The sequence below is a fragment of the Lindgomyces ingoldianus genome, assembly GCF_010093535.1.
Source record: "Lindgomyces ingoldianus strain ATCC 200398 unplaced genomic scaffold BDR25scaffold_7, whole genome shotgun sequence".
In the NCBI taxonomy this organism is placed as follows: Eukaryota; Fungi; Ascomycota; class Dothideomycetes; order Pleosporales; family Lindgomycetaceae; genus Lindgomyces; species Lindgomyces ingoldianus.
In genome coordinates this window covers 1475199-1499258 of record NW_022985168.1, presented here as the reverse complement: position 1 = coordinate 1499258, position 24060 = coordinate 1475199, and the positions used below count along the sequence as shown (strand labels likewise).

The 24060-nt window shown below is 51.6% G+C and overlaps 9 protein-coding genes across 9 annotated transcripts; 5 read left to right on the top strand and 4 right to left on the bottom strand.

Moving 5' to 3' along the window:
* Nucleotides 1-180: 180 nt before the first annotated feature.
* Nucleotides 181-1925, top strand: BDR25DRAFT_385917 (kinesin light chain). The gene has a single exon (XM_033697966.1). The coding sequence runs from the start codon at nt 269-271 to the stop codon at nt 1871-1873; it is 1605 nt and encodes a 534-aa protein (XP_033551206.1). The 5' UTR covers nt 181-268; the 3' UTR covers nt 1874-1925.
* A 1659-nt stretch (nt 1926-3584) lies between these two features.
* BDR25DRAFT_301745 (serine-tRNA ligase) lies at nt 3585-5819 on the bottom strand. Its single transcript, XM_033689642.1, has 6 exons — nt 5755-5819; nt 5531-5652; nt 4830-5416; nt 4450-4747; nt 4165-4350; nt 3585-4035 (listed from the first exon to the last, which is right to left on the bottom strand). Exons 1-6 carry the CDS (start codon nt 5763-5765, stop codon nt 3869-3871), a joined length of 1371 nt encoding a protein of 456 aa, XP_033551205.1. The 5' UTR covers nt 5766-5819; the 3' UTR covers nt 3585-3868.
* An 859-nt stretch (nt 5820-6678) lies between these two features.
* Nucleotides 6679-7906, bottom strand: BDR25DRAFT_121376 (rheb small monomeric GTPase RhbA). The gene is made up of 4 exons (XM_033683708.1): nt 7726-7906; nt 7524-7663; nt 7084-7212; nt 6679-6965 (listed from the first exon to the last, which is right to left on the bottom strand). The coding sequence occupies exons 1-4, from the start codon at nt 7775-7777 to the stop codon at nt 6726-6728; spliced, it is 561 nt and encodes a 186-aa protein (XP_033551204.1). The 5' UTR covers nt 7778-7906; the 3' UTR covers nt 6679-6725.
* Nucleotides 7907-8991: 1085 nt separating this feature from the next.
* BDR25DRAFT_216283 (uncharacterized protein) lies at nt 8992-12400 on the bottom strand (the record flags this gene model as incomplete). Its single annotated transcript, XM_033684869.1, has 2 exons — nt 8992-9279; nt 9332-12400. 2 exons carry the CDS (start codon nt 12398-12400, stop codon nt 8992-8994), a joined length of 3357 nt encoding a protein of 1118 aa, XP_033551203.1.
* Nucleotides 12401-12756: 356 nt separating this feature from the next.
* On the top strand, nt 12757-13978 carry BDR25DRAFT_256192 (PRTase-like protein). The gene is made up of 4 exons (XM_033686396.1): nt 12757-13086; nt 13139-13497; nt 13548-13719; nt 13770-13978. The coding sequence occupies exons 1-4, from the start codon at nt 12932-12934 to the stop codon at nt 13819-13821; spliced, it is 738 nt and encodes a 245-aa protein (XP_033551202.1). The 5' UTR covers nt 12757-12931; the 3' UTR covers nt 13822-13978.
* On the bottom strand, nt 13943-14814 carry BDR25DRAFT_281283 (Elf1-domain-containing protein). The gene is made up of 4 exons (XM_033687880.1): nt 14691-14814; nt 14594-14638; nt 14403-14541; nt 13943-14353 (listed from the first exon to the last, which is right to left on the bottom strand). The coding sequence occupies exons 1-4, from the start codon at nt 14691-14693 to the stop codon at nt 14139-14141; spliced, it is 402 nt and encodes a 133-aa protein (XP_033551201.1). The 5' UTR covers nt 14694-14814; the 3' UTR covers nt 13943-14138.
* A 4-nt stretch (nt 14815-14818) lies between these two features.
* On the top strand, nt 14819-17605 carry BDR25DRAFT_121243 (uncharacterized protein). Its single transcript, XM_033683707.1, has 7 exons — nt 14819-15698; nt 15750-16160; nt 16216-16667; nt 16771-16823; nt 16946-17067; nt 17265-17335; nt 17409-17605. Exons 1-7 carry the CDS (start codon nt 15260-15262, stop codon nt 17412-17414), a joined length of 1554 nt encoding a protein of 517 aa, XP_033551200.1. The 5' UTR covers nt 14819-15259; the 3' UTR covers nt 17415-17605.
* A 3345-nt stretch (nt 17606-20950) lies between these two features.
* On the top strand, nt 20951-21456 carry BDR25DRAFT_216502 (uncharacterized protein; the record flags this gene model as incomplete). The annotated part of the gene is made up of 2 exons (XM_033684877.1): nt 20951-21302; nt 21362-21456. 2 exons carry the CDS (start codon nt 20951-20953, stop codon nt 21454-21456), a joined length of 447 nt encoding a protein of 148 aa, XP_033551199.1.
* Nucleotides 21457-22197: 741 nt separating this feature from the next.
* BDR25DRAFT_281274 (ribosomal protein S3Ae) lies at nt 22198-23538 on the top strand. The gene is made up of 4 exons (XM_033687879.1): nt 22198-22369; nt 22444-22945; nt 22995-23096; nt 23153-23538. Exons 1-4 carry the CDS (start codon nt 22248-22250, stop codon nt 23192-23194), a joined length of 768 nt encoding a protein of 255 aa, XP_033551198.1. The 5' UTR covers nt 22198-22247; the 3' UTR covers nt 23195-23538.
* Nucleotides 23539-24060: the final 522 nt, after the last annotated feature.

Genomic DNA, 24060 nt, shown 5'->3' with positions numbered 1-24060 from the left:
GCTGGAAACCAAACAACAGACTAGTGTCGACCCTAATATTGCCTTTCAGCTCGCATTTTGCTATAAGACTGGGTTTGGCGGTTGTAGAGATGAGCTGAAGTTAACGGGGCTATTACCCAAGAGCAGGAAAACTGAACTGGAACTTTGCGAAACCGTGAGCCGAATTAAATCGTCCAAACCCGATAGCATAACGCGAGCAGACACCACTTATAGTACTCTACAATCCCTCGGCCATATTACATTGGTTAATTTCACCAATCAATACCGCATGAGTGATAGGTTAAACGAGGCCGAAGGAGTTATCAGACGAGAGATTGGAGATATAGAGCATTGTAATAGCCAGGAGAGTGCTGTGTGGATAATAAACACTCACACATTGTCAAGATTATGTCATGCCGAAGGTCGGTGGGGGGAGGCGGAAGAGTTGTTTACGCAAGTAGTGAAGACCTCCAAGAAAGTGTTTGGTGAGACGCATCCACATACGCTGACTGGCATTTCAAACCTGGCATCAACTTACAGGGATCAAGGGAGGTGGAAGGAGACGGAAGAGCTTGAGGCGCATGTGATGGAAACAAGAAAGAGAGTACTTGGGGAGGAGCACCCTTCTACGCTAATCAGTATGGACAACTTGGCGTCGATGATTCGGGAGAGAGGGCGGGGGAAGGAGGCGGAAGGGCTCTTTATGCAAGCGATGGAAACGAGAAGGAGGATATTTGGGGAGGAGCATCGTTGGACACTGATTAGCATGGGTAATCTAGCCTTGACATATAAGCATCAGGGGCGATGGCAGGAAGCCGAAAAGCTGGAGGTCCAGGCCATGGAGACAGGAATGAGGGTGTTAGGTAAGGAGCATCCAGACCTGCTCACGTGCGTGAACAACCTAGCTTTGACGTACAACAATTATGGGAGGTGGAAGGAGGCTGAAAAGCTATTGGCGGAACTCTTAGGGACCAGAAAAATGCTGTTTGGAGAGAAGCACCCTTCTACCCTGACTAGTATGAATAACCTAGCGTTAATATATAGCAACCGAGGTCGGTGGAAGGAGGCTGAAGAGATGAGGGTGCAAGTAATGGAAATCAGAACAAAGCTGTTTGGAGAGGAGCATCCCGATACACTGACCAGCATGGGCAACTTGGCCTCAACATTCTTGAAGCAGGGGAGGTGGAAGGATGCTGAAGGGTTGTTCGCGCAAGTAATGCAGACGAGGAAGAGGGTACTCGGTGATGAGCATCCTAACACACTGACCAGCATGGGCAACCTAGCCTCGGCATATAGAGATCAGGGGCTATGGAAGGAAGCCGAAAAACTGGAGGACCAAGCTATGGAGACAAGAATGAGGGTGTTCGGTAAGGAGCATCCAGACACACTTGCGTGCATGAGCAACCTAGCAATCACGTTTTGGAATCAAGGGCGGTGGAAGGAGGCCGAAGAGCTTGGGGAGCAAGTAGTGGAGATAAGAAAGAGGGTACTTGGTGAGGAGCATCCTGACACTTTAGTCAGCATGGGCAACTTAGCATCGACGTTTTGGAAACAAAGACGGTGGAAGGAAGCAGAAAAGCTTGAGGTGCAGGTGATGGAGATTTCCACCAGAGTGCTTGGCAAGGAGCATCCTGACACACTCGTCAGTATGGGCAACCTAGCTTCGACATACAGGAATCAAAGACGGTGGAAAGAGGCAGAAAAGCTGGAGGTCCAAGTGATGGAAACATCCATAAGGACGCTTGGAGCCGGGCATCCATCTACAGTAACCAGCATCCACAACCTAGCATCGACATATAGGAATCAAGGGCGGTGGAATGAGGCCAAAGAGCTGCTGGTGAAAGTTACAGAAGCGATGAAGAGGCGTCCGGGTAGGAGCATTGCTCAACGCTGACTAGAATAGCTAACTCCCATTTACATTGAAGCCTGGCTCTGGCCACGCCGATATGCTGCCTCCATTGCCCCATCGCTCCATCTGCCCGCCCATATTCTCGTATCCTTCTTGTCTGTTCGAGTACCAACCCTTGTCATACGACCAGTCACCGAATCGCTCTCCATGTTGCTACCGTAACATCGCTCTCTACCGTTTCTAATTCTTGGAAAGAAAAGGAAACTTGGTACCGATTCTACAAACTCGAAGTTGAAGTCTGCTATCTCGGACGCGTTGCCCTTATGGAGAGGTTCCTTGAGGAGCAACTTGCCAGTCCGGAGCTGCACGAGGACTGTAGTTTCTGAGCCGGCTAGTTGTTAGTATAGCTCTGCCGTAATACTGAGGCAAACGCTGCATTAATCTTCTTCCTGCTGTGTCTTACATCTGCGCTCTCTGCACTGGTTCTTCTCTCTTTTATCTCATGGTAGCCTTGACAAGCTTTTTTGGGCTTCTCGTTTGGCCCTCACCACCTAATTGAGTCCCCGCAACTCCATGGCCTCTATCCACCAGCTCTAACCATGTAATAAGCTCAGCTGTAGGGGGTTTAAAAACAGCAATATGACAATCTTGTACGGGCCATATTCCCTACTTATACCAGTTTCTTATCGAATGCTTCCCTAAAAGCGCCCACAAGCTTCTCATATGCTTCTTCCAGTATTCGAATCATTCCGTGAAGATTTTCTGTAGCCATACCAAACCAAAACGACCATGCGATTGTGTCCCCACAGGCCGGAAGTAAATCCTATTAACCCGCTCCAGGACCCCAGAAAAGCAAGTTCTCAGAGACAAGCTAATACTTTAAAAGGGTTGGATCCAGATACAGATACTCAAGACACTGATTCCCCATCACCCCACTACCATATCCAGCGTGGCCAACAATCCGTACTACTGTACTATTAAGAGATTTTGAGGCCTGTACGGACGAGATTTCCTGTACCTACGTACGGTTGTGAGGAGGAGAGGCAGCTGTACGGACAGTAACCGCACCGTTTGAGGTGAGCTGTACGGGTAGTACTATACGATTGATGTACGTCGTAACGATTGATACGCTATACTATAGAAGAGGCAAAGTCAAGAGCCTGATAGCTCCCTGCAAGACTATTTTCCCTAGTAAGGTGAGCAACCAGAACCAGGAACTCGCTCCTCAAATAATAGGCGCTATTCTGATTCTGATGAGCTATACTATCTGGATGGGCAGGAAAAGTCACCTAGGAGCAGATGAATCGGCGTCGCACACGAGATTTTCCACCAATCGGCCCCTCAGGGCAGCCACTCCGGCAAGGGCTCTCCAAAACACCGAAAAGGTACCCCCGTCCGTCGTACTACGAACAGTACTCAGGGCAACAGTTATCATACGCACCGACAGAAGATCGCTGTACGTTCGTACGGTTCAAATCTACTGTATAACGTACTCAGTATTGTCAGTAGTACGGCCTATTGGGCGCGCTGACCGTATCCACTACGCCCACCATTCTTCAGGATGCTTTCAATGTTGGCAATCAATCCCACCTCCGACCGCTCTATTTGCCTAACACGGGCGTTTGTCAGAGACTCCCGAGCGACTTTAAGAACGTTTGTCTAGACTTTCGGAAGACATGGATGTCAATGTCAGTCATTGCAATGAGCACTCAAGCGAAATACGAGGTCGAGCAACGCAGGGTTTTAAGATACCTGTCTATCGCGGACCTCTATCTGAGGGAGCCAATGAATGCCGAATTCCGAATGCTTTTCCAGCCCCCTCCTTGGCTGTGGTATGGTATGGTGTGGTATGGTGTATCTAAGGGTCCCTTCATTCGTCTCACGCTCCCCCCTGTATCTCTCCCTTTCGTATCAAGCTCTTCTAGCCACCAGCCTGGCGTAATGAAATGCATCAAGATCCCCAACACCCCTCCCCGTCGTCCTCAAAACAGCCCACAACAATTCCAAGCACATGCTACAGCGTCCCCCGCTTGTTAGCCCTCACTTAGTCCGATCCGGAATCACCTTTTCAGGTTTCCACTCCTTGACGAACGGCAAGAATTCCGGTTGACCCGGGATATACTTTTGCAGCACCTTAGGCACATTGAAACCCTCAGGGGTTTGGAAGTTCTCGAGGAGACAGCAAAGGGTCCGTTCTGTGGCACATACTGCGTAGCCCACATGTTAGTTCACAATTGTTCTGCCTAACGAAAGCAAGTACAGAAACAATGACAGAAAGAAGAGGTTAGGAGGGATGGGGAAAGGGGGAAGGGGAGAAGGGGGAGGGGGTGACGTACACGTTCCGTTAAGAGCATGAACATACTCCTTACGCGTAGCCGTCTGCTTCTTCACCCCAAACCGAATCTCCAACTCTCGCGTCTGGTAGTCTGTGCAGTTGCTACAAGACACGAGTTCCTTGTACTCCCCACCACCAGTGACGGGGAACCAGGCTTCGAGATCGAGTTTCTTGGACGCCGCATTATCTGTCACACAATCAGCATCCGTTCATCCCTCAACTCATCTACACCCCATCTCGCCCCACCCCCCAAAGATCAACTCAACATAGAAAGACATATACATACTCAAAGCGCCACTAACAATCCCTACAACCCGATACGGCAACCCCAGGCTCTGATAAAACTCCTCACTCGTGGCAATCATCTGCTCGAACGCCTCCCACGATTTCTCGGGCTTTGTGATGAGGAATTGCTCGACCTTCTCAAACTGATGGATCCGGAAGATTCCCCATGCATCTTTGCCGTGCGACCCGGCTTCTTTCCGGAAGTTGGTTGAATAGCCTGCGTATTTGATTGGGAGGTCTTTTTCGCCGAGCCATTCTTCCGAGTGGAGCGCGCTGATAGGTTGTTCTGAGGTTGCGATCTGGGACGAGGAGGCAGATAGATTAGCTGGCGAGCTATTTAAGGGCTATACGGAGGTGGTGGAAAGGCCAGACACGGCATACCAGATACTTATCCGTCTCGGGCTTATCCTTACTCTCCGTAACCTTATACAACTCCTCATCGAAATCCGATAGTTGAGCCGTCTTGGCCATCTGATCCCTCAGCATGAAAAAGGGCGGCTGATTTGGCGTGTACCCCTTATTGAACAAAAACTCCAGCCCATAATTAATCAACGCAAGGTTGAGAAATAGGCCATATCCCGTGAGACAATACCCCCTATGTCCGACAATCTTGACTCCCCTCTCGGGATCGTATCCCGCCAGTCGGGCCAAAACTCCATGATGCGGAATCCCGGCTTCCATATGCGAAACTGTGACACCATCTGGCGCCCATTTTCGGTACACGGCGTTGTTGTCTTCATTGTCAGAAACGGGTACGCTGTCGTGGACGTAGTTTCCGACGGATTTAACTTTGATGTGGAGTTTAACGAGGAGCTCGGCGGCTTCGTCTTCTTTTTTCTTCTTTAATTCCTTAAGGGCGGCCATTTCTGCGAGGAGCTCGTCGGCGCTTTCCTTCGCTTTCTTTTTTTGTCCGACTTGTTTTTGGAGGCCATTGATTTGCGAGCCGATTTGTGTGGCAGCATATTGAGCTGTAGAGGCCACGGAGTTAGCGCTGTTATTATATAAACCCTGTCTCTTGGATATCTATATTCGTCGTGAAGGTCTCGTGTCTGGTGTCGAGAGGGCTAAGAAATCACACATACTCTGCCGATGGACCTCAAAATCCTTAATAATCTCGTCCACAATCTCGACACTCGCATGTCTCTTCCGCTGGCTCTCTCGAATCTTGTCAGGATTGCCGCCGCGCTCGGCGATGAAGTCGTTGCTGTTTGCCCCTCCTTGTTAGCACACATGCGAATATTCCCCGAGCCTTTGTTATGCGGCCTCAGGGAGAAGGTGGGGGAGGTGGGGGGAGGCGGCTACTTACACGTCTAACATGGTGTATGACGGGAGAGTGTGTAGGTGAGGGAATTGGAGGGGGTTGAAGTTATCTGACCTGTATGTTCGAAAGGCTCACTGGAAAAGAACAGCGCCATGAGTCAGGAACCGCGATGGTCTGTGCGAGGGTATGGCGGGGCAGATATTGTGGCACTCTTCATCTTCTGTGGCGGTGCGCGAATCCCTCTCTCATGCTCTCTTAGTTTTTGGTCCGGGGACCGAAAAAAGCAAATCACAGCTCGGGGGAGTATGATTCGAGCCTTGTCGTAACGATTCCATCGAACCTGCCGATCTGAGTAAGAAAGAGGTAGGCCCGGCGAAAAGTGTGGATCACTGTGCTTTGTGGTCGAAGCTTTGGAGCTTCCTAACCTGGGCTTTCCGGACGGGATTTTACATATGCTTGGATATTCTACATTGTTATAGCGTCAGTATGTGTGGAAAGCAATTGAGCACCTGGCTAGTTAGCGTTTACGCTACTCGATATTCACATCAAAGGTGAAGGGAGGAGCTCAAGTTCGTTCATTCTTAGCAGATTTTCTCTTCCTGTCTTGACTATCCAACACTCGAATCGTGAGGCTTTGAGATAGATGAAGGCTGTCATATATGCAGATGACAAATTCCCATCAAACTACCACATCCAAGGAAATCAAGATACTAGATACACAGACAGAAAGAAAAAGACGCCCATTACTCCTCCGCCAGAACACCATTACGCCGCAATAGAGGCAGCCATATGTAAAGACCACAAGCCGATGAAATGTTTCAGACTTCCACCCCACCCACCATCTATCCCTAGATCAATCGCACACACACCCACACACAGCGGCCTCGCCGTGCCCGAGCACAAGCAATGCTGTAAGCTGTAAGCGTAGGCCAGCCTCCCCACAGTATCCCAGGAAATCCTGCCCCCGTACACTATCTCTCCCACCCGTCCGCGGAGGACGGTATGTGCCCTGGGGCTTACATCACCACGCACTTGCTTCCGCCAGCTGGTTCGCCTGGGTTCTGGCTCTTCTCGACCTCGGCGATCATGAGGTCAAACGCTTTTTGCACATTCTCGTTGTACTGCGCACTCGCCTCCGTCCACGCACATTTGAACTCTTCAGCCAGCGCCTTGCCGTCTTCAGGTTGAACCTGGCGTTGTTCAGGGCGGAGGTCAGATTTGTTGCCGACGATGACGAGGGGAACCCATTCGGTGCCCTACACAGGAGCAAACCCAGTCAGCTCCAATCCATCTCCATCCCGCTCTCCCCTTAGCAACCCCTCCCAAACTCCAAACAGTCACTTAGCTTAGGAAGTGAGGAGGGGGGTAACTTACAAGGTGATTAAGAATCTTATCCCGAATAATCCTCGCCATCTCAAAGCTCTGCTTGCTCGCCACCGAATACACAATCATGTATCCATGGATGCCGATGAAGTGCTTTGAGTTGAGAATGCTGTATTCATCCTTTGAAGAGGCGAAATTGTCAGTCGCCCCGTCCTCAGAAGCCTCAGCTTGAACGTCCAAAAAAAAAAGCGCGCAAACAAAACAAGACGCAGGAAAGAGAGAAAACAAAAATTCACTCAATTCGTCTGTCGGGATGTTCAGGAACAGACAGGGATGCAGCGTGGGGAGCAGGTGCTGGGGCAGGCGAGTGATGGATAGATGGGTGGATGAATGGATGGATGGGTATGTGGCTGCTCCTGCAGCTGGGGAGGGCAGATGGATGTGGGGTGGACTGAGAAAATGGAGTGCGAGCCCAGCAAATGAGTACATACCTGGCCTGCAGTATCGATAATCTCGGTCGCAAAGTCCTGGCCCTTGCAGCGGATGATTTTGCTGAATGTATTCTCAATCGTGGGATAGTAGCTCTCGACGAAATGGCCGTCGACGAATTGCACCGTCAAGCTCGATTTGCCTGCAGGGCTTGCTCGTCAGAAATGTTGCGCTCCACCAAGCTGCGCGCGCATGTGAACTCACCAACGGCCCTGCTCCCCACGATTGCAATCTTCCTCTGCTTGGGCGCCGGCATCTTGCTGGTGCTAGCCGGGTGAGAAGATCTCGAGGTGGCCGAGCGGGAGGCCACAGTGGAGGTTGTTGTTGTGAGATGTTTGGTGCTGATGCCTACGTTAAGTAAAGTTACGCCTGCTACCGATGGAGCTATGATTCCGCCAGTGCTACCCTCGGTCGGCGTCCAGTAGCTCCGCCGTCAAGCTGCAGCTGCGACTCAAGGCGTGTCGAGTCGTGTCGTCCCGGAAGCACCTCGTGCAAAAGAAACTAGAAAACTGAGGATGTATGGATCCGTAGCTAGAGGAGAGAGACGAAGTAATCCCCCCCCCAAAAAAAGTTCAACCGCACCGTGTCATACCGTCATCCTGGCGGACCCCAGTTATATATTCACACTTCTTGGTTGGGCTCGCGGTGAATTGACATCAAGTAATAGAATACTCTGCATTCGCCCGAGGCCCTTCACACCGTCTTCTCACTGCAGTGCACAAGCCCCCTCCATTATTTGGCTGGCACCCAAACACCAACAGACAACAAGGCGTCGTCGGTCCAAAAGATGGTGTCGCCTCCTTCCCGACTCCCCGCGAGCTTTACCCGACTGCAAAGTGCGTTGCACATGCTCGTCGCTGAAAGTAGGCACGACTCGAGGCGTGAATGAGTACGCTTGCAGCCATCGTGTTCCACCAGGACACGCTGTGACAGCTTCCGTCAACACGCCGGCAAACAAGCAATTTTCGAGAAGCCTGCTAGTTTCGAAATCTGCTCATCACGGCTTGTTTAAGGCAAAATGCAAGCCATGCGCGTCACCGCGACCGAGTCTCTGGGCTCGCATCTGTATTCAGCCCTAAACGCACCTTGATTTAGGCAGCGTGGCAAATCGTCCACACTCTGCCGGGCCTCCAATTGCCTACTTTGTACGGATCCGTACCTATCTGCATGTTCTGTCCTAGCCTGGCCACAAAAGGAAAATATAAACAACTGTAGAGCCTAAAAGGCGCCTGGAGACTATGTATATCATTTATCCTCCCACCCATGCACATGCCAGAAAATCTGAAAGTCCAGAACAAAAGTTGCAGAATCCAGGGGTATCTTTGTGCTTCATCCACCAACAACCGGCCAAACGCACTGCAGCCAATGCAATTACCAAGGGTAGTCTCTTTCCAAAAGAAAATGTAACACATGGCGCAGAGACACAGGTGATGCACAATCAACACCTTCCTCCCTATAAGCTACCCACGTTTACGCCTCCGCTTGCTCCAACCGCTCCGCTACAAGCATCAGCCGCATGGTGAAGTTCTGCCACGTCTCTCTGCCCTCGTCTCCTTCAAATTGGCCTTTGGTCATATTATCGACCCGCTCGTTGTATTGAACGAATTCTCTGACTTTATCAACGAGCATGTCGATCTTATTTCCAGGGAGTCGTGATCGAACCTTGTAGCGCACAAAGTCGTTTAGACAGAGATTTCCGAGTAAAACAGCGAGGTAGCCAATTGCTACGTTGGATTGAGACTCTTCCATAGAATCGGCCTAGACAGATTAGTACAACATAACGATATACAACATACGAGTGTGCACATACCTGAGCAGCTCTTTCCGATCCATCCAGGAAGATTTTCGCCAGCGCATCAACCAGCCCCTCCTCTTCCGCGATCACGCTCGTCCTCGCCTGATCGCTGAACTCCGCGAGATTAATCATGGCACCCAAGCTAAGGATGAGGCCCTCCAACACCTCCGTTCTCTGCTCTTCTTCAAGCTCACCCGCCAGTAAGGTGAATCTTTGACTAATAGACCGAACTAGAGGTTGTACGAACGCCGGCACAGAGAACGCCTCACAAGCCTTGGGTTTGTTGTTGGTAAGGTTCATGCAGAGGCGGATAGCAAGCCTAATCGGCGAGGCGCCACCAGCGACGAACAACGCAGGCATCATCTCCACTAAGCGGCGTAAGTGCTTATTCGACCACGTGGTTTGCTTTTCTTTAGACATTGACACCGCCTCCAAGATCGAAAATGCAAGATTTAAGGTTGTGAGGTCTTGCAGAGAACCGGTTCCATTTTTCAAGCGATCGCAGGGACTGCCCGTGATGTCTAGAAGTTTGCTGAGGGTATTCTCACTCAGGAGCGCTTCTGTGCTACCAGCTTGGCGCAGGTTGAGGATGAGCAGATCCAAAGTTTTCATGGCTACAATCTGCGGTGTGACCTTTTCTGGCTTCTCGAACAGCCAGATTGAGGAGTCCTGTACGAGCTTTCGAAACCCGGCTACAGATTCTTGTCCAACACGGGATAGATTCGTCTTCCGTTCTTTGGCAATCCTGCCGATATCAGTACCCAAGTCTAGGAGTTTGGTCAATGTTGCCATGATGTCCGATCCATGAATCTTATCTAGGATTGTGAATCCCGGTCCAGTCTTCAAGATGAAGGCTGTGGCCACGATGGCAGCGAAGTCGAATATAACATCTCCTTTCGAGGCAAGGCTGCTAAAGAATTGATGGTCGAGGGCAGAGTTGAGAAGTTGATCGACAAATTTCTCATCAGCGAGCTGGGTACAAAACTCCAACATCACGCTACGCCGCGCAGAAGCTCCTAAGCCGGCCTTGCCCGCAATTTCGTCGATAGAAGTTTGGGCTTCAAGCATAAATTGTTCATTCTGACCTCTTCTCCGCAACTCGTGGATGCCGCGGACTTGGCTTGTGGGTTCTTCCTCCTCGTCAGAAAAGTTGTTCGAAGCCTTGTTGGAGCTGGATCCACCGAGCCCAGGGATGTCATCGAAATCCATGGCCAGAAGTAGGCCATCCTCTAGGTTCGATTCCTCTAGATAACTCCGTTGTTTAGCGTATGTAACTTTGGGTCCAGTATTCAGGTGAAGTGCACCTTGTGAGGTTTGCGAGTTCGTTGGTAGTTCATCATCCATCTCCGCATCATCAGCTGCAGGAAGAGATGAAGTTGCGGTTCTGTAAGTCGTCTTATGAAGGGAGCGTGAACCAATCGGAATTTTGGTAATATCTTGCTCAATGTCTTCGTCACTCTCACTATCTTCATCTTCCTCCGCCTCCGCCTCTCCCCCCCCCTCCTCTTCTTCTTCTCCCTCTTCATCCGACTCAGATTGAGCTTGCATGAGCGTGTCGATAAGCCTGGGCTTCCGCGAGTGAGCAGTTTGAGGGATATCTGATGAAGATCTTGCCAATGAAGCTAGGGTGTCTCTTGGTTTTCTGACCGTCAATTGCAGTCTTGCAATACTCGGCATGCCTGGAGTAGTGTTTTCCGAAGAATCTCCCAGCAAGTTGCCAAATATCTCTCTTTGGCGAGGCGTCACCGACCCAGCTATTGAGCTCTTCAACGCCTTGCGAGGAGGAGTGGCAGGATCATGGATGTCGTACATGGTTACATCCTCGATGATGGAAAGTTCAGGTAGTTTGGGTGCGGGTGGTCGCTGCGGCACCGATCGCATTGCGAGCATTCCATGCAACTTTGCGGGGGAAGATTGGCCTTTAGAAATAGGAGCTCTTGCCTGAACTGGAACTGTCCGTACCCTTGTCCGCTTGGGCTTATTAATGGTAGGCTCTGTGGCGGTAGTGGGTATCTGCTTCGGGGGCTGCGTGTGGACCTCAGAATCATGCTTAGGCGAAACACTATCTTCCTTCTTTCGATATTTTTTGCTCCGTTGAGGTACGACAGACTCTTCTTCCTTCCTACCCGCCAATTCTGTGACATTGGCCGTAAGTGAGATCTGGCTCGAGCCTCGCCACTTTCGCTTCTTAGAAGCATTGGAGTCATCAGACTCGATAGATGCAGCGGGTGAACGCCGAGGGCCAGGGGGTCGTGACACTGTTGGAGTCTTTGCTCGGGGCAATGGTGCCGGCCGAGGCCTCCTCGATGTTCTCTGGGCCGTTTCCCCGTCAGATGAAGGAACATCGAATATGTCCACATCTAAGGTAGGCTTCACCGCAGGATTCTTGGCAGGAATAGTTGATGCACTCTTGTTTTTCCGCTCTACGGTGGACGCCGTCGGGACTGGAGTAGTTGCTCGCGACACAGCCTTAGGTCTCACCACGGGACATCTTTCTGTCTGTTGCTGCAACTGACTGTTTTTATCGGGTTTGCGCAAAGACAGAGGAGTTTTTGCTCGCTGCCGGGGAGGAGCAGCCAGTGGATCATCTGACGAAGGCATATCTGAACGGTCGGTCTTTGTCAGCTTCTTCAGCGGAGGCACCAGACGGCGGGGAGCGTCATGTTTGTGTGTTGGCTGTGGTGTCTTCCCTATCCGTCGCCTAGGCAAGGGCGCTTCATTACCAGAGGATGGAACATCGAAATCGTCCATGGGCGCGACCTGCTTCGGAGATGTTTTCGCTGGGTAAATCTTTGTGGGGACAGGTGACAGTAGAGGGGCGAGCTCGTCTTCGGAGGGTACATCGAAGACGTCGCGAGTCGCAAGTGATCTCGACGGGTTTGCACGACTGTTACCAACAGTGCTATCAGAGCCAGATGTTGCTCCGGGCCTCCTCAACACACTCTGCAACGCCCCCGCTTGCTTTCGGGGCCTGTCCGGCGAAGGCGCGTCTTCGTTCCAGGTAAAGTTTGTCGTTGACCGCGACGCCTTCCCGTATGTCGCGATTCGCTTCCGGCGGTGGGCAGCAGTGAAGGCGGAAGACATGGCCGTGGCCATGAGGAACCCGAAGGTTTGTGAGAAGGTATCGGGGAAATGGCTCAGACGCGCATCTTATGCACAATAGACGGGAGGTGTGGGCGAGAGGCGAAGAGCACAGAAACTATCCGAGGAAGAGCGATCGAGATTAGCTGACGTGGTGAACACGGGCGCATGGGATGTGAGAGGGGAGTGTTTATGTTTCGGTGTTTTGGCGGGCGGCTGCATCAAGCAATGACGAACCTGCTACTGTGGCTGGGCGCAATGCTCCTTTGCCAAGCCCACGTTATCGCCAAATGTGGAAAGGCGTCTTCTTCTGGTAGTGATGGAGTTCCCCGATGATCACGAGTCTGGCCTGGAACGCCCTTGTGCACTGTCCTTCACCTCCTTCCTAAAAGTTTCACCGGGCGGTCGCTGTGTTTATGTCCATACTTGGGTTTTGGCCTCAGCTGTGTACGATTGGCTCCTTGTCTCTATATAAAAGCGCTCTAAGCCCCCACAGAGCTCCCCTCTATTCACAAGATCCATAACCTCGCCAATATGTCTTCTGAATCCGAAACCCAGGCCCCTTCACAGTCTGTTGGTCCTGAATACCGTCCAGCTACCCAGAAACCAACTGCAACGGTCTCCACTGCCCTCGACCATGAGAATGTTCATATTCTTGCGCAGACGCCGCAGCTGATAGCGCTGCTAACGTAAGGCTGTGCCTAAATTGAATTTTGCTTAGGATTGACAAGGCTTGTATAGCATGATTCGAGACAAGGACACTGGGCGTGCCGACTTTATTTTCTATTCCAATCGTATAATACGATTACTTGTTGAAGAGGGCCTCAACCATCTCCCGGTAGTTGAGCACACGATCACTACCCCAGTGGGGCGGAATTACTCTGGCGTGAAATTTGAGGGCAAGATATGTGGGGTCTCTATCATGCGGGCTGGCGAGTCTATGGAGCAAGGTCTACGAGATTGCTGCAGGTCTGTGAGGATTGGAAAGATCCTCATTCAGCGCGATGAGGAGACCTCCAAACCGAAATTGTATTATGATAAGCTCCCCGAAGACATTGCCGAGCGATGGGTTCTCCTCCTCGATCCTATGCTGGCCACAGGTAAAATATGAGCTTCAAGTATGTCCTCATTGAAGCTAACGCTAAACAAGGTGGATCTGCCCTCATGGCAGTGGATGTTCTCAAGTCACGAGGGGTACCGGAAGACCACATTCTCTTCCTCAACCTGATCGCCAGCCCAGAAGGAGCAAAGAACTTTGCCAAAAGGTTCCCCAAAGTTCGAGTGGTGACAGCCTTTGTGGATATGGGGTTGGACGCGAAGAAGTGAGACTGTCCCTTGAAATGATATTCGTTCCGTTGACCTGTGCACGCAGCTACATCGTCCCTGGCCTCGGAGATTTTGGTGACCGCTTCTATACCATGTAAAGCGATCTAGGGCCGAGGGACATCTCGATTCCCGGATGTATGGATGTTGGCCATTTATGTCAAAGCCTAAAGACATAAGTTGAATGAGTAAATACCAGATAGATATCTTGGAATTCGGTGTGGGGAAGTCGCTGCCAGTGCAGTCGGCATAACAATGAAATGAAGGACTTTAGTCCTGTTCGATTGCAATATTTCTGACAAACGTGGTGAATCTCCGATAGACCCTGGTATTTCCCAAAACGCCAAAGTACTGCCTGCCTGAACGTGACCCTATATGCATGAAGATAGTCGGAACACACCAATAGTCCATGAATAAATCACTCGTCGTCCGCGTACTCGCCCTCGGCGTCCAGCTCATCATCGACAATAAAGTCATCCCCCTGACCTTCGCCTTCTTCCGCTGCAGCATTGCGCCGAGGGAGTGCTCCGGCGCGGTTCAAAGATTTTCCGGTCGCGCCGCCCGAAGCTTCCTTCGCAACGGCGTCGCAGGCATCGATCCAGTCGGCGTAGACATCAACGGGCGCAGAAAGGTCTACCTCAGCATCAGCTCCTCCTTTGGCCACTTCGAGTTCGCCACGTACAGTTAATGTTTGTTTGGAACGTTTGACCGCACACCTTGCAATGTAGGTTGCCGACGCCGGACTTCTTGTCGATTGTGACTGAGACAGAGTTCTCGTGATTGCAGAACAGGCACTGGAACGTCGTGGGAAGCTTCTCCTTCTGCCAAATATATCAGATTTGTCGGTGCAGGAAGGATGGGTGGGGTAATTACCCTCTTGGGCCCGGGTGCTTTCTTCGAAGACTTCTTGCGTTTCCCCTAGATATCGTCAGGCTGTAGGCCAGAGCGGGGGGAAGCGGGACAAAATAACCATATTGATGGCGCACAAACAGTTGCAACGGTCGGGGATTTGAATGCGCTAGTGCAGTGTGAAGAGCTTGCGAAGAGTTGGGTGGGTTGTGGGTTTACGACGATGCGAGTCTTGATGCGATGGGTTTTGAAGTTCTGGAGCTGCACACACGCGAATGCAAGTGAACCTATGGGGAGCTCCGATGCCAAGATTTCACACCGCCCTGGCAGCTGCCCAAAGCGTCGATAAGCGGCACCAATCAACGATCGGCACGCCCAAGGTCAGCCATCACTCTCCACCGCCCGTCGTTCCCCTTCCCTCTTCTAACCTTCAACCCCTCTATTCACCTGTTTTCTGGCCCCTGCACCCACATATAAATCAAGCAGCCGTCAGCAATTCCCCCTACATTGTCTCCTTCACATTTACCTCATATCATTGCGCTTCTCCACTTTCATCCATATCGACATCCAGCGGCGCTTTGTCTTGCATTCGTGGCGGAATCTGGCGGAGCAATCACCTTAGATCTCACGCATTCGTATTGCTTCGGGGTTGTTTCTTTGTCATTTGCTTGAAAGCTTTGCAAACAATCCATGTCTACTGAAAGCTCAAGTGATGCTCTTCTCAAAGAGATCCTGGAGGGGATGAGGACGCTGCAGAAGGACCACACCCAGCTTGTATCTGCCGTTGACACTATCAACGGGCGTGTAAACATGTTGGCGGGAGTCAAACAGTTAAAGGATGGAGCCGCGGGCGGAGGTTCTAATGGCGTCTCACCCACGGGGAAGGTGAAGGAAGTGGAGTCTGAGAAGACCGTAGAAGCTGTTAGTCAACAGTATGATCAACCGCCAGCCAATGTTGAAACTTCTCCTCGTCGGTCGAGCTCTGCAAAGATATCAAAGATCATTTTGACCTCGTACCCTGGCCAAGCTGGTGTTGACCCTTTGCCTATGGATTGGGGTCATATGGATCCGAACGTGAGAGGTCCAGTTGTGGTGTCGAGGCATCCTAGTACGATCCGTCGGCGTAATGGTAAGTATTTAATAGATATATGTGTTTTGTAACGTCACTGACATATCTTAGCTATTGGTGCTCATGGGGGCTCATATTCCATCTACCATGCTCTTGCCGTAGCTAGCAAGAACCTCGATGTCGACCACAAGCCAGACTTCACTAACACCGAACCTGCAGCCAACATCGGGCCATTCCCGCAATGGAGCGACAAGAAGAAGATTGTGGCTATGGATCCGTTGGGCCATCTTGCTCCCTGGCTATTCAAGGACACAATACAGAAAGAAGATATCGAAATCAGGCCAACTATTGCCGTCACCCGAGCGCACATGAAACTTCCCGAGTTGGAGACCAGCGTGCAAAAGGGCCGACTCGTACCAGATGGCAAGATTTGCGTGAACGAGACTGGAGAGCTTGCTGTGACGAAAGTCGCCGTGGAACCCGTATGGTACTTACCTGGAGTGGCTGAGAGGTTTGGTATTGGTAAGTGGTCCAAGGGTTGAAAGTTTGGCGCAAGGATAAACTGATATTGATTTAGATGAGGGCACTCTCCGTCGATCGCTTTTCGAAGAGACCGGAGGCTCGTATCCAGAACTCATCACCCGTCACGATATCAAACTATTCCTACCCCCAATTGGTGGTCTTACTGTCTACATCTTCGGTGATCCGGCAAAGATGGCTGATCCGAATGTCCGCCTTGCCCTCCGCGTTCACGATGAGTGTAACGGCAGCGACGTGTTCGGATCTGATATCTGCACCTGCCGACCATACCTCATTTTCGGCGTCGAGGAGGCCGTCAAGGAAGCCCAGAAAGGCGGCAGCGGCGTCGTCATCTATTTCCGCAAAGAAGGCCGAGCCCTGGGTGAGGTGACTAAATACCTCGTATACAATGCAAGGAAGAGAGGGGATGACAGGGCCAGCGAGTATTTCAAACGCACGGAGAATATTGCTGGAGTCAAGGACATGCGATTCCAAGCCCTAATGCCGGATGTAAGTCTATCTGTCCCACATCCGTATGGACGGTGGATTGGGTGTTGGAAATCGCCTGTATCTTATACCTGTCGAACTATTACTGACCATCACACCACCGCAGATTCTTCATTGGCTAGGTATTACCAAGATTGACCGGATGCTCTCTATGTCTAAGTAAGTCTCGTCTCTGCAATTACTATTATCCACTGCTGGCAGCAGTTTGTTCTTCCCCGCTTCTCGCCTACCTTTGTACCCTAGACGTACTGTACCCATCCCCATACTGACGGGGGTTGCAGCATGAAGCATGACGCGATCGTCGAGCAAGGTATCCCGATCCACGAACGCGTCCCGATTCCAGAAGAGATGATTCCGGAGGATAGCCGCGTCGAGATCGACGCCAAAATCCATGCCGGCTACTGTAAGTCCGCCATCAGTCATCCCACTAATTCATTCTTTCTGCTCCCCGAAGGATCAGCATCAGCATTCCTGTTGTGGTCTTTCTCTGCGACTGCAGAAGCCTAACCTTCCAGCGGGCCAACCAACCCCATCCTAACAGCTAGTTCTATGGCGTGCATGGAGTGTCTTAAGACCGCTGACGGATGAAAATTCTCGCAGTTACGACAGGCTACGTGCCGACGATGGAGGAGCTATCGAACGTGAAAGGCCGTGGCTGGGAGGACATTGACGTACGCCATCCACCTCTGCCCCTTATCTCAGATTTTATTCGCGCGATTCAAGAAATGCTGACTCCAATCATAGCATTGAGCGATGGTGTTATTGGGGCGACAGGGCGACGAACGGAGGGAAAATGGTCATCTGAGCTCGGTACAGGAAATTGTTGTTTGCAATTGGATGGGCCTCTTCTTTTAAGCATGATTTCTGTGCTGTACGCCGTTGCGCGCACCAGTGAACGAGTCGCTGCGAAGCTGCGCTCGGTAATGCAAATACATGGCCTGGAGGAACGGGAGATTCCTGCCTGAATGTATCTGCAGGTTGGTATTGGGCGACTCCATCGATAATTTTGTATGGCGCTCTTCAGCCGCGGGCCAACCCACATCCCACGGAACAGACAGACTGATAAGAAGCAATTTGGAGCACGCAAAAAAAAGATAGATGAACCACTGATCTGTCTTTCCCGCGGTGATTTATGTGGGTTTTTAGGTTTTGGGGATCAAAAGGTTGCTTTTTCCGCGACATCTTCGTCCCGAGCAGAGCTGCCAACTCGACCACTCAACTATGCGCCACTTACGAGACCGGTGTAATGCCACACGCAGTGTCCTATTTCAGACTCCCGGAGTTATTCAGCTCCAGCTCCAGCTCCCACGCTCGAAATACTGCTGCCTGCCTGCCTGCCTACCCCACGATAATGTCGTCCCACGCTCGCTCACTCTCCACATCGCACCTGATTCTTCGCTTTCAAGTCATGCTCCCATATTTCCGAACTCTGTTCCCATTCTCACGCTTAGCCGCAGCATCGTGTGAGCACACGTTGCACAGAAGCGCGTCCCTCCTGCTGCTGCATTGCGTCTTTAGCTCGACTCACACAGCAGCGGCGGCGGCAGCAGAAGAAGCAGAAGAAGTAGAAGAAAGATCCAGTCATCCATCATCTGGCATACGCATATCTAGCATCTCCTTGCGATATATCTCCGCCTTACCGCTTACTTAGCCTTAGAAGCCTACATTCCCGCCTTAGACGTCTGGGGATGTCGCATGACATGATAGTGTGGAGTACGTTCTTCTTCAAACCCTTAGGCTTCTCAGGAGCACCGGAGCGGCTCGCTTGGCCTGGCTGGTCATGACTTGGCCTGGATCTTGGCCGGAAATGTATAGTTGGAGGGATGTCTGGTGGACTTTAGTGTGCGTGTAGATCCGGGATGTATAGTATTTGTACGAAAGGTCTAAGGCTGGCTAGCTTTCCAGTGCACGTGAGCAGCGAGTCGGAGGGTGGACTGAACTGCTTCGGACTCCCTCAAGCGGAGTCCACAATGTCTCTCCCCTACCCTGCTCGAGAGCACCCTTCTCTGCGCGTGTGGTCTAATCCAGTCTAGATACTGGCGCAAATCTTGCTAATGCCTGCCAGCCGCTGGATTTACATTCGGTAGAGAGAAATGATTTTCTCATTTCGGGTGGGATCGGCGTTGATTACTTCCTAGGATCGGCATCCGGATCTGCGGTGTTTGTCTGGACATCAGTCGCATCTTTTTGCGACAGCTGCGGGGATTTTTTTTCTTAGGCTGCTGTGCTGAGGGAAAGGCGAGAAGAGTGAGCAAGCTAGGGCTGGGGAGGGGTTGAGGGGCTGAGGGGCCGAGGGGTTTTGAGGATGCTAAGGATGATGATGTGGGTGTACTAGATGTAGTGTTGGGGTGACAGGTTGGTTGCACTGCATATTTACGTACGTGTTTGTTGATGGTGCTAAGGAGATATCGGTGTTGAGGGCGGAAATGGACGCCATCAATAATAATAATACGAATTGTAAAGGACGGAATGTCTGGGAGGGATGGAGCGCTGGGACGCATGGAAGGAGGGTAGGCGTTCTAGGAGCGTCAGCTCGGCGGTTGTCGGTCTATCTGCTCCAAGATAACCTTAACCGCTGCACAGGTCCAGATACATGGGAATACATTAGAAGCTCTCATCGACTGGGCAGCATGGCATATTCTAGTTTAGCTCTCGGGCTCCTGCATCCGGCACGCACACTGGATGTGCAAATACCTCCATGTACCGTACAGGCATTGTTGTCGGTCGAGTAGAACTTAATTAGAGAGGAGCGAGGATGTGGATGGTCTATCGGTTAGTGCGTGGTATGTGGAGCCGAGTAGAAGGATTGAATTCGTAATGCGGCGTATGGAGTTTGTGGAATAGATGTGAGGCAGAAAATGTAGCCTTGCCTTCCGCCCCGCTCAGTGAGCATGAGAGCTGAGGAGAGGAGTAACACTATGAAATATCACGAGCCAGGCCTCAGGATACCTTGCAAGGCTATGTGGGGCTCATAGTGAGGCAAGTCACGAGTCAGAGCTGCACAAAGCGCGTTAAGTGTTTCGTACTGGTTAGTATTAAAGCCGCGAGTGATGATGAGATGGTGAGACGGAAGAGGGTTGAGATAAGTCGGGAGAGTCTTCTACTCGTGAGGGAGGGGCGGACAGTCCCGCCCGGTACGTGGCCATCGCTTAATCGTTGCAAGAACCGATGCACGAAGGCTCGAAAGCCGAAGTCAGATTGAAGGGTGGTCCGGAGGGCGTGAGACGGCAGTGATAGATGACGAGCGGGAGAGTTCCTGGCTGAAATTTTGGTAAGCTTGATCCGAGGTTACTCGTTGCCGGTCGGGATGGGATGGAGCTGGAGGGTTGTGAATGTAAGTACCGAAAACATGCAGGCAGAGACATACCCGCCAGATGGAAGCCTTCGACGCAACGGCGAATGGGAAGAATCTGTGGATGAAAGGAGGCTCGCAGACATCATCCCATCTCAGTCGCACAAGCGATGCTGCACCCTATCGATAAAGGATAAGGGCAGCAGGAGGCATCCCAAGTTCCCCACTCTCGTCCGGGTCACTCCCGCCAACTTCCAGGACCTGAAGGGATTCCAGGGAAGGCTGTGGCTTCGCATCCATGACGGATGCATTTGTTGAATGCAGCCTCCAACCGTCGATTCGACGATTGCCAGGCGTGACCCCGCCGCATTGGAACCCGCACTCCCGAAGAACGAGGGCTTTGCCAATCAGGGGTGTCTTGCCACCATCCTGCCACCTTTCCCAGATTCGCTGGATACAAAGGCCATTTCAGGGCGCTTTAGTGCACTGATGACTCTGGCTGTGAGCGCGGTGGCTGTTTTTGCTATTTTCCTGGTTTCTGCCGTGGCCAGCTCACGCCTGCAGCAGAGCGAGGGCCGCAACAAAGAGACTGAAGTGGTCGTGTGTGGTCGGCTGAGGGCGAGTCAGGCGTATGAACGGATGACAGCGCAGCTGGCGACCTGCGTGTTTTTTAAACGGTCCACGTTTTTTTGGCGGCGTGCATTTTCGCATGCAACATGGGCCTCGAAGGAAGTCCAAGACGTCCAAGTGGGGAGGCAGGCCCCGGCTGCTTATGCAGCGCCCACCGACAGGGGGTTCCTGGCCTGAGGGCTTTTGCAGAGGCGTTTCCGGATGTGGAAGTCTGGGGTGAATGGCGTCCGGGCGCCGGCGCGGAGGTCATTATTACTACTACCTCTTCTATGTCCTCTGCTGTTCTTGTCAGTTCACTTCCTACGCACACATACATTCAATTCAATAGCCCAAAGAGAATCAACATTGGCATTCGGTATTCAATATGGCAAACAACAAGTACTACGTCTCGCTTCCTACACAAGCACCTCAACACTCCAGATCAGGCAGCCGTCGACCGCCTCTGACCCCATCAACCGTCTCCTCGCCTTGCCTCACAACCCATGCTCCAGTAGCAACTCGAAGAGACTCTGGCTCAGGAAGTCCCACCAAGGCTTCGGCCCTTCTCGCAAAGGTCGCCTCTCATCCTACGTCTCCAAAGGGAGAGACTCCAGTATCAAGTCCAATAGCATCATCAAGACCTACTGAAACACACTCGAGTCCACTGTACACCCCGGAGAGACCAGCTGTTTGGAGAAGTGAGAGTGCTCGATACGTCAGGCAGTACAAGAAACAGGGTAGGCAGCACTCAGGCCCAACACCAGCTTGAATTCCACCGAAGCTGACACTCTTCCAGACGGATACATCAGCTTTCCTGACTTTGAGAAGTTCTGTGCAACTCAGAACCCATACGAAAGCCAACATCGAGAGCATACAGCTGTCAAGACATGACGGCAGAGCTGGTTCCGGACGGAAGTGGTGAATGAATGAGGAAGAGCAAAAGAAAGGCGCTATTATAAAAATACCCAAAACCTACCGTACCACTCCACGATTCCTGCTAGGGAAGGCTACACCATGTTTCCGAGAAGGCAGCCGCCGTTGGGGCAACATTCCACCGAGAGCGAGAGGCGCAGCTATCAAGTGACTGCGAGCGCATAAAGGAGGCTAAGACACATCTCGTCGAGTAGAACTGGACGAAGGAACTGCGCTGGCTCCTGGAAAGCGTCAGGTGAAGGCAACGTCAACGTCATTGAACGACGTCGAGGCTGGAGCATCCATCCTGCGTGGGGCATCTGCAAGGCTCAGGGGCAGGACTATGTCCAGTTGCCGTGCCTGTCAAAGGATGAACAGCAGTCGCGTGAGAGCGGCGAAGTCGTTCGGGATAGGAATGAAGGAATAGAGGGGCGTGTCCTCATAGGGCGTTCTTGGAGGAGGGAAAAGCGTGCTCCATCTAGCGTTCAGCGGGCATCACGTGTGATACCATAGTAATGAATGATGTATGAACAAGCAGATTAGAAACAATCACGTGCGATGCATGCCTTCGTCAAGTGTATCCATCGTGTTGAAGCCAAGACATTGTTGTGATCGTTGGGGAAGATCCTTCGCCGAGATTTTACCGAACACGTGATGTAGTGGACCGTGCTCTCAAGCGAGGAAATCCACACCTGCACCAATTTCGAATTTGACCTCCGACGACATCTCACGCCCTCGACCAGCGACGCCTCAACACCCACGTCGCAATCATGGCTGTCGGCAAGAACAAGCGCCTTTCCAAGGGAAAAAAGGGTCTTAAGAAGAAGACCGACACCTTCGCGAAGAAAGACTGGTACAACGTCAAGGCCCCAGGAACTTTCCAGATCCGCGAGTAAGAGCCCCCACCTCAATTATCTTCACAGATTCGTCGCAATAGGCTGCATTCTAACAAGAATCCTCTCGCAGTGTCGGCAAAACCCTCGTCAACCGAACCACGGGTCTGAAAAACGCAAATGATGCCCTCAAGGGCCGGATATTCGAAGTCTCGCTCGCCGATCTCCAGAAAGACGAAGACCATGCCTTCCGCAAAGTCAAGCTGCGAGTCGACGAGGTCCAGGGCAAGAACTGCCTGACCAACTTCCACGGCCTCGACTTCACCTCCGACAAGCTCCGCTCGCTCGTCCGCAAATGGCAAACCCTCATCGAGGCCAACGTTGTTGTCAAGACTACCGATGACTACCTCCTCCGCCTCTTCGCCATCGCTTTCACCAAGCGGAGGCCGAACCAGATCAAGAAGACGACGTACGCTGCTTCGTCCCAGATTAGGTCGATCCGGAAGAAGATGACGGAGATCATGACACGGGAGGCTAGCTCGTGCACATTGGCACAGTTAACACAGAAGCTCATTCCAGAAGTCATTGGTCGTGAAATCGAGAAGGCTGCTCAGGGCATCTACCCCCTTCAGAACGTATGCTGGTACATATATGACTTGCATGAACCCTGCTAAATCAGCTCAGGTCCACGTGCGAAAGGTCAAGCTCCTCAAGGCACCAAAGTTTGACTTGGGTGCTCTTCTTGGTCTCCATGGCGAGTCAAGCGCTGATGACCAGGGACAGAAGGTGAGCAGCTGCTGTTACCATTCTCGATGCACACAAATGCTAATAACTATGCTTAGATCGAACGGGAGTTCAAGGAGCAGGTCCTCGAGAACGTTTAGACGGACACGGTTGAATTGGCTGGGGTTCTGGTTCTTTTCGACTTTCTTCGACATGATATGGGCATCCAAAAGGTGTTATGTTTACAAATGAATGGATAAGCATAGCCCTTAATGCGTCTTGATGGCTGTGACGATGCATATAGGTTCAAACGTCCACGTCTAGGTATTCATGTCGTGGTGCGGAAAAGTGCAAACATTGGAATGAATTGACAACCACTTGGGCTTAATCGCCACGTTTCCCCAGATACTCTGTTCTCAACACTCTGAAGCGCGAGCTAGGGTCTACTAGTATGCACACTGCATCGCCCATGGTTAGATTAAGCAGCATTCTGGTATCATAGCACCATCGACACTTTCCATTCTCAGTAACCTCACGCATATCTGCATTCTTGTCACCTTGCCCTTCGCGCTAATCCACAGCTGGTTCAGACGCGTCTGCAGACCCCTCTCCGTATCCTTTCCTTGTGTCTCCCTTGCCTCAAGACAAAGCATCCTTGTGCCCACCAACCTGCCTCACTAATCATTTTTCCCTACCAAGTTTGATCCTTGCCCAAAGCAACCCTTGCCCAAGGCAACGCGTCTCTAAGCATTCCCGAATCTCCGGGTGAACTATAGGGTCGTAAATGATCGATGTTTGTCTTGTGCCGCTGCTACCCACAAGTCTTTCGCAACAGCGTTCCTCACAGATCACAGATCATCGTTTGCTTCTCACGATCCTGGATGGAGTGGAGTTGCATCGTCTTACGTACAGTCTGCCTAGTTTGGTTACCAGGTTCAAGGGTTAAGGATGGCCTGGTTGGGAAGACGTAGGGCTGTGGTACAAATTTGCGGGGTGAAAGTGCATTGCAGTGCAGTGCTTTGACATG

Coding starts and splice junctions, on each gene's coding strand:
- BDR25DRAFT_385917 (XM_033697966.1), top strand. CDS start 269: ATGAGTGATAGGTTAAACGAGGCCGAAGGAGTTATCAGACGAGAGATT.
- BDR25DRAFT_301745 (XM_033689642.1), bottom strand. Junction 4,748..4,829: donor CCGAGACGGATAAGTATCTG/GTATGCCGTGTC, acceptor TCCTCGTCCCAG/ATCGCAACCTCAGAACAACC. Junction 4,036..4,164: donor TCATGCTCTTAACGGAACGT/GTACGTCACCCC, acceptor TGGGCTACGCAG/TATGTGCCACAGAACGGACC.
- BDR25DRAFT_121376 (XM_033683708.1), bottom strand. CDS start 7,777: ATGCCGGCGCCCAAGCAGAGGAAGATTGCAATCGTGGGGAGCAGGGCC. Junction 7,213..7,523: donor TTATCGATACTGCAGGCCAG/GTATGTACTCAT, acceptor GCCTCTTCAAAG/GATGAATACAGCATTCTCAA. Junction 6,966..7,083: donor ATAAGATTCTTAATCACCTT/GTAAGTTACCCC, acceptor GCTCCTGTGTAG/GGCACCGAATGGGTTCCCCT.
- BDR25DRAFT_256192 (XM_033686396.1), top strand. CDS start 12,932: ATGTCTTCTGAATCCGAAACCCAGGCCCCTTCACAGTCTGTTGGTCCT. Junction 13,087..13,138: donor CAGCTGATAGCGCTGCTAAC/GTAAGGCTGTGC, acceptor AGGCTTGTATAG/CATGATTCGAGACAAGGACA. Junction 13,720..13,769: donor ATGGGGTTGGACGCGAAGAA/GTGAGACTGTCC, acceptor CTGTGCACGCAG/CTACATCGTCCCTGGCCTCG.
- BDR25DRAFT_281283 (XM_033687880.1), bottom strand. Junction 14,542..14,593: donor AAGCACCCGGGCCCAAGAGG/GTAATTACCCCA, acceptor TATATTTGGCAG/AAGGAGAAGCTTCCCACGAC. Junction 14,354..14,402: donor GTTCCAAACAAACATTAACT/GTACGTGGCGAA, acceptor ATGCTGAGGTAG/ACCTTTCTGCGCCCGTTGAT.
- BDR25DRAFT_121243 (XM_033683707.1), top strand. CDS start 15,260: ATGTCTACTGAAAGCTCAAGTGATGCTCTTCTCAAAGAGATCCTGGAG. Junction 15,699..15,749: donor TACGATCCGTCGGCGTAATG/GTAAGTATTTAA, acceptor GACATATCTTAG/CTATTGGTGCTCATGGGGGC. Junction 17,068..17,264: donor CAAAATCCATGCCGGCTACT/GTAAGTCCGCCA, acceptor AAATTCTCGCAG/TTACGACAGGCTACGTGCCG.
- BDR25DRAFT_281274 (XM_033687879.1), top strand. CDS start 22,248: ATGGCTGTCGGCAAGAACAAGCGCCTTTCCAAGGGAAAAAAGGGTCTT. Junction 22,370..22,443: donor GGAACTTTCCAGATCCGCGA/GTAAGAGCCCCC, acceptor ATCCTCTCGCAG/TGTCGGCAAAACCCTCGTCA. Junction 22,946..22,994: donor GCATCTACCCCCTTCAGAAC/GTATGCTGGTAC, acceptor AAATCAGCTCAG/GTCCACGTGCGAAAGGTCAA.